Source organism: Wolffia australiana, chromosome 7 (assembly GCF_029677425.1).
Source record: "Wolffia australiana isolate 7733 chromosome 7, ASM2967742v1".
In the NCBI taxonomy this organism is placed as follows: Eukaryota; Viridiplantae; Streptophyta; class Magnoliopsida; order Alismatales; family Araceae; genus Wolffia; species Wolffia australiana.
Window position 1 is genome coordinate 11,971,586 of NC_135841.1, and position 7,536 is coordinate 11,979,121.

The following is a 7,536-nucleotide window of genomic DNA, read 5'->3' on the forward strand; positions in this document are numbered from 1 at the left end:
AATGACTTTATGATTTGTAATATGGAGGTCATCTAAGGATTTTAAATATGTAGAAATCTTGTTTTTGTGCGGATTTTTTTATGCCTATTTCTTTCTGTAGCAAGAGTACAAAACACATACTATCCGTTGAGTCTGAGTCGCTAAATGAATTTTCTTGAGAAGTGTTTAAAATTCCACATGTGTTCTTCATCCCAGACACTATTTCCCCGAAATCCATCCATCCTGCTTATCTATCCAGTGTTTGAGCAGAGAAAAGTTGCAGAGGGAAGAGAACTAATAATCAAGGAATGGGTAGTCAGTGTAGCCGATGTCAGGATCAGGGATGTAGAAGGTGGCACGATCATACATGTTCAGAGGGGCTCCAAGCTCAAACCGGCGAGGTAGATCAGGGTTGGCAAGGAACAGCTTGCCATAGGCAATAAGGTCGGCGTAGCTTTCTTCCACAGCCTTGTTGCCGTCATCACAGTCGTAGCCACCGGCGGCGATGAAGGTCCCCGTAAAAGCCTGTCTCATTGGTAGAAGGCCTCTCATGACCCCACCCTTCTCCTCCATTGTCCTCTTCGTCCTTGGTTCAATGGCATGGCAGTATAAGATGCTGTGTCTGTTCAGAGATTCTGCCATGAACGTGGCTAAAGCTTCTGGGTTGGAGTCTCCGGCGCCGCCGTAGTGTCCATAGGGAGACAGCCTTATTCCGACCCGGTCTGCACCCACCTCGTCGACGACAGCCTCCAGAACTTGCATGGCGAATCGGCAGCGGTTCTCCAACGTTCCTCCATACTCATCGTCTCTGTAATTCACATGGTCCTTCAAAAACTGGTCTATCAGGCCATAGGCTGCATGGACCTCCACCCCGTCAAAACCTGGAAAGAAAACACAATCAACCCTGCTAATGATCTAACCAAGAAACAAGACCCTCCTATATGATGGGAGGGGTGATGGGAAGGGTGACGGGGAGGGGGATGGTTAGTGCGTTGGACGGGGTCCGGTCCGGTCCGGTCCAGTTTTTTGGCATGGACCTAAACCTTACCTGAAGTTCGGTCCGGTTCCGGTCTGGTCTTGTTCGGTCCCAGTTCGGTCCGCCCCGACCGGTCCCTGGTCCAAAATGTCAAAGCCTACTTACAAGTAGCGGCAATCCACAGGCAGTTCCCAGAGTGAAAATGAAGACTTATCTCTATACAAAGTCTACATCAAGGCAGGGGGGATTTATATCCTTTCTCCTTGTGACTTTTGGAATTCAAAACAACCCAAAATATTAAAAAAAAGAAATTTAAAATGTTCTTTTCGTTTTCTCCAGCAGTTCCCCATCAGACCAATGTGAGCCTTAAGTTATCGATAACCATTATCAATATCCGATCTATACTATCGTCACCATTATCGTTAAGCAATTTGTTAATCACTGAAGGGAAAAGGGAGAAGGAAGGAGGATGTTCCATACCTGCATTAATGGCGTTCCTCGCTGCCAGTCTGAAATCTTCAACAGCGAGGGGAATCTCATCCGTTTTCAGGCGGCTGGCGATTGAGAGCTCTGCAACGTCGACGCTGTTCGGCTGAGACAGCGAAAAGGACGGAATTGGATCACCAGAACGAAAATCTGCAGTCACCCAGAACACCATAGAACGATATACCTCATCTGCATGAAAAATTATTGCACTTTGAAGATTCTAGAGGGAGAAACGGTTCGTACTATAGTGAGATTGCCTTCCAACATGCCATAATTGGCAAAAGAAGATTCCCCCCTTCTCATGGACAGCATCCACGATAGGCTTCCAGGCCTCCACCTGCTCCTCACTCCAGATTCCAGGAGAATGTGGGTACCTGTTCATCATCAAACCATCTAAAAGATTCAATTATTCATCTGCCACGATCAAGAAATTCAGGGTTTTTTTACCTCTGGGCTGAGTCTGTAACTTTAGTGGCTTCTGAGATCAGGAGACCCCCTAAGCTTGTTCTCTGAGAGTAATACAAGATGGCGTGCTCCTGAGGAACGCCGTGGAAGGATCTGTCCCTTGACATAGGCGCGAGTACCACTCTGGATGAAGTAGAAATGAGAGATCTTTCCGTCAGAAAGTTTTGATTCCGAATTTATAGGCTTGATTGCAGATTTCAGAAGATCGATATGGTGTTTTATCGGAAAGCAAATCATCGAACTCGCGCCGGGCATGGACTTACCTGTGGGAAAGACTGAACTTGCCCAGCTTGAACGGCGTGATCAGAGGAAGATTTCTTCCCATTCCGCGTAGCTCAAAACCCAGATGAGATTCGAGCAAAAGTAAAATTTCCAATGAATTCGATCGCTCAATTCTTCACCCTTGGAGCTTCAATCGTTGCTCGCGACTGCCCCTCACAAGAATCGCTCTTTCTCTTCGGCTTCACTGGATATCGGTTGCAATTACGATCCAGAGGAGAGTGCCAGGGAAGAAAAAAAGATTGAAAAAGAAGATATTTAGACGGAAGAAGAAAAACCTTTAAAGATTAATGATTTGACATGATGACGACACAATGCGGACCCAAGATACACAAAGGTGAAAGCTTTTTCTCTCCGGCGGGGTCCGCCAAGAACAATCAAGCGATGGAAACTCTACCCCTTTCTGTCCGAGATGTATAGGAATGAATTACATTTATATGCGTTCATAAAATTAATGATTAGAGATGTTGCAGACATCCATTTGCAAGAGACGTCAAGAGAGTGTTTATTTATTTATTTAGTCCTTCCAACTCATGCCCTTTTTTTGCATCTTCCCATCATCCCATAATGATGTATTTGTGTCCATCAATCTAATATCTCATCTGCTGTTAATTTACATACAAAATATCTTGGTTAACTACACGAATACAACTTGAAACCAGAGTGGTAACTTAAGCCATAATGATGAAGGTAACTTGAAAGCATAGTGTTTTAGTTCGATTCTTTCGGCTTGATCGACTATCTAAAATAATTAATTTTGCAGTAAAATCAGAGAAATAAAATCAGGTTTAAACTATACAACATGGAATGCGCAAATCAAATTGTGCGGAACAAATTACACTCTCAAAGTTTACTACAAGAAATTTAATAGGTTAATATAACCATCTTTACATCTTTAATTGCATTAAAATGATTATATATATGTGTTATCAAGACTAAAATTATTAAACTTATTTTCAGAATGCTTTTATGAAAACTTGAAATGTTAGGCATTTCGAGAAAATTTTCTGACCTCATATTCTGAAAGAATTTTTTTAATGAATTATGATTTTTCCTAAATGTTTTTAACCTTCAATTTCAAAATATATTATTCTTCTATGTCAGAAAATATATTTCATATGATTTTCCAGATCTATGATCATATCACCTTGGGTGGAACAGATCACACTCTAACTCGTGATTGCATGCAATTTAGTAGGTTGATATAACCATATTTACATGTTTAGTTGATTAAAATGATTATAAATGTGCGTCAACAATTCTAAAATGATTAAATTTATTTTATGAATTTTAAATAGCTTTTTAAGGATTTTTCTGACCTTATTTATTAAAAAACATTAGAGGGAAAGTATGATTTCTCCTGAATTTGTCAAAATTAAATTCATAAAATATTATTGTTTTAAGTTGGAAAGTACATTTTCTATAACTTTACAGATTTATATGTTTTTCTATGAATTCACTAACATTTTTGGGTTTAATGTTCATGCCCTGCCATATGTCACCATTCGACCTGTCGAATGTCAATCAATTACCACTCTCTGTAATGATTAACATTGCTAATCGTTGTGAAAAGGTACCATTATTGCATCTCAAATCATTACTGCTACGATTTTATTTTTTTAATTGCAGGGGCTCAAGTAGACTAGTTCAAAATATCATACTTTATTCACACTAGATATGACTTAAAAAACCGAGGAAGAGATAATAAAATCTAGGATACTCTATTCCTTTGAAAAGATAAAAAATGTTGGCGCCGATCAGGTGATGTGTGTAGAGCATGTCCACATGTGCATGTGGCCCCCTTTATTTTTTCTTGCACGCAAGTGTGGACCATGGCATCCACATGTATAAGTGGTGCACACGTGTCTTCACATCGTACATGGGCCATGTTGATGCATCGCCATGTTGCAGCTCCTTAAACATCAATAAATATTATTTTATTGTCTTTTTACATAGAGACGTTTGGCATTTTGTGAGACATTGATCAAGAATGATGCGTTAAAATTTTCTCTAGTCATTGTATTCAATTTTTTAGTGGTTAAAGAATAACCTTAGATGCAACATGACTTGTGGGTCGATGCAGCGGAGAGATAAATGTTAATTTTAAGTGCAAAGCCAAGATTTTTCCACCTTGAAAGCTTGTTATCTAATAATACATAATACTGATCAAGAAAAAAATTTGATTGCAGCTTCTGTTTCTCTCGTATGTCCATAACACAATTTGGATCTATAAGATGGGCCTCCGATATTTGTAAAAAATATGTTAGAACTCACTTCCTACCTTGGTTGGCTGATTGAAAGAGAGTAAGGTTTAAGATCCATCAAGTGTCACTTGGCATTTTATGTTCATGGAGAAGGTCAAGAGAGAAGGGCAGATGCTTTTCTGCATCAGCAAATTTCTGTAGTCCTGGCAAAATATAAGGACCTATGGTGATGTTCTATTAATTTACACTGATTCATCTCCACCACATCTTTTAGGTTAGATCTATATTTTTACTTCTCCTCATTATATTTGAGAATAATCATCACTTATCATTCCATCATCTTCATTTCAGATTACCATCTCAACTCCTCTAAAATTTAAACCCTAATTTACACATTTTTTCACACTCTCATCTTCATTGAATCCCTCTTATAAATATTTTTATTACTCTTATTGTTGAACATGGGAGCAATAAACCATATACTAGATCAAAGAAATGGAAGATTACTTGCGTTTATATAGAAATGAGGATAAGACAGAGAGAGTGAGATAAATGAATGAAGGAAGTAGAAGTAGTGGAGGAAGAATAAGGAGGTGGGTTGAAGAGGTCCACAATGGGATACATGGGCATAGTGGGCCTACTCTAAACACTTATTAAATAGTCATTACAACCTTCCCACCTTACTATCATCTTTTTTGAATCCCCATTGAAAGAGAGTTAATTCCCTAATTTTCATTCTATGTGGAGATGATCCGTACTCATCACTAGCTAAACTATTTGAATGAGTACCGGTTTTATTTAAATTTATTTGTTAAACTCAAAAGCACTAATGACATAATTTAACCTTAAAATTTAAGTTTATCACTTGGTTCCTTAAAAGAGTACCTTCAAATATTTTTCCTTAAAAGAGATATTCATATATTTGGCCTAGATGCGTCCACACAATAACTCAAATGATGGATCTACTCTTAAATGTCTTCAAATATTGTTGAAGATTTTTAATAGGGAAATACAAAAGGGTGAGGGGAAGCCTAGATTGCACGTGCACCTGAAATGGATTCTCCTATTATTGATACTCTTTTTTCATAGAAGCCCATGTAATTTTATAAGATCAACTGATGTCTGTAGATTTTTTGTGTGTGACTTTAATGGCCCAATAATATGGACTAAATAGCCTTATTAGTTAACCATTTCAACATATGTATTGATTAATTAAGTATTGATGTACTCAATTGATAGATATGGAGAAGTGTATCAACTCTGTCTTGGAATCTTCACTGTCATTGGTTACACTGTTCCTATAAACCGCCAAACACTATGAGACTGCCAAATGACTTGGGGTATGTTTTGATGGATTTTATGTGGCCGCCAATTCAAATCACACCACCTTGTGTATTTAAATTCATTGAGTAAAATATTATGTTCATTACTATTCTAATGTGATATTTATTGTTAGTTTAGGTGGCCAAGGAACAACCTAAGAGGGGGGAGTAAATTAGGTTCTCTATTTATATATATATTTTATTTTAATTGGCCTAGGATTTTTCTACTTAAGAAATGAGGTAGAGGAAATGGATGACACAATTATTTGTTTAGAGAACTTAGATTAATCCTTAATGCTATTTGGGCGTATCCGTCCCTAGGTGATGATGCGCCCTAACTAAGTTTGTGTGAATGTCCCCCAAGTAAATCACTTGGATGTAGGGATAAACAAGGATACCAAGACAAAAGAAAAAGTTGAAGAAGCTTTGTCGTCCTCCACCCTTAAAGGCTTCCACGGAATGACGTTGCTTAATCTACTTCAACTTAGCCCCTAAAGCCTTCTTTTTATGGCCACCAAAGCCTAAACTTGAGTGAGCACAAAGATCTAGCAATAACAGTATATTTCTGAATAATGTATTCTCCTCAAAAGCATTTAGTATTAATGGCTACTCAGAATAGTATTCAAGACAATGATCAAGTTTAAGTATTTCAACAAGAAAACTCTTATGTCAAAATTTTGTTAATTCAGAAATGTAGATTCATAAATATAACTATGACTTCCCTTCAATAATACCTCCTTGTTTGTGGTCGTCCTTTCTTCAGTCCTTTTCTCCTCCACATTTTTCTTTGGGTAAAATTCTCAATTTGCGTTTGACCTTTGATGCTTAAACTTCCAGCTTCTTTTTCAATCCTGCACCAAATGCAATGATCCTACCTGCAATAGTTTTGTAACACAATTTCGCACAAATATTATCGGAACAAATTATTCAAAAATGAATCACAGAAATCCCTAGAGATCAATCTTTCAACGTCCTTTGTTTAGCGCTCGATTCCTCCATGTCCAACTTCAAACCCCTGTCGCTCTTTCAAAACTCAACCAAATGATGCGATTCAAATTTCTTTGGTTTTGTGTGGATGTTAGAAACAATTCATATGTTGAACAAATGCTCAAAATCAGTACAAAAAAATATGCTAAAAAGTATAAAATTATCACAGAGTCGAGGATGTATGAAGTTCGGATCTAAGCCTTCTTTTCTTTGAATCTTGAGAAACCCTGTACCAAAAACCATGATTCCAAGTTCAATGGACTTGGATTGATGTTAACAAAAAATGATCTCTTCAAAGAATGCTCAAACACTTCTGGAAAATTGCCTAGGACTTGAAAGATCTCTCTAGCTTTTGGATTTCAATTTTCAAGGTCCAAGAAGAAGGGAGTTTGAAATTAGGGTTCAAAACTGTATATATGGACTTGGAAATCCGAAATGGGCATATTGGTAATCTGTCAAAAATCCAACAGTCATATTCATTGATTATGATTAAGCAATATAAAATAATAATTATTTTAATTTTATTTTTTTATATTTACAATTTTGCCATCAATTCAAAATACCTTTCAAAAGTTAAGAGCAAAAACTAGCCATTATACCAAGGACTTGAGATTTAAAATAATATTAAACTTTTAGATATGTTTAACTCAAAATTTAAATAAAGATATCACTATTGGATAATAGTATCTTGATGTAATTAATTTTCATTAAATTATCACTAAATTCAGCTTTAAATATTCGAAGGTAGTAATTAAGATTTTGAATAAATTATTCAACAAATAAAATGAAGATTAATTCACACAAATATATGAACAGTGGTAGTGACTATGTTTATCTT

The 7,536-nt window shown here is 37.0% G+C and overlaps 1 protein-coding gene across 3 annotated transcripts; it reads right to left on the minus strand.

The window, feature by feature from the left end:
- Positions 1-256: 256 nt before the first annotated feature.
- On the minus strand, positions 257-2,587 carry LOC144705693 (putative 12-oxophytodienoate reductase 11). Of its 3 annotated transcripts, none has more exons than XM_078578464.1 (6): positions 2,464-2,587; positions 2,170-2,372; positions 1,889-2,029; positions 1,685-1,815; positions 1,436-1,591; positions 257-860 (listed from the first exon to the last, which is right to left on the minus strand). In XM_078578464.1, the coding sequence occupies exons 2-6, from the start codon at positions 2,229-2,231 to the stop codon at positions 274-276; spliced, it is 1,077 nt and encodes a 358-aa protein (XP_078434590.1). In that variant the 5' UTR covers positions 2,232-2,372; positions 2,464-2,587; the 3' UTR covers positions 257-273. The 3 variants fall into 3 exon arrangements, with proteins under 3 accessions (XP_078434590.1, XP_078434591.1, XP_078434589.1); XM_078578465.1 differs by having other exon boundaries at positions 2,170-2,367; positions 2,464-2,557; XM_078578463.1 differs by lacking the exon at positions 2,464-2,587 and having other exon boundaries at positions 2,170-2,431.
- Positions 2,588-7,536: the final 4,949 nt, after the last annotated feature.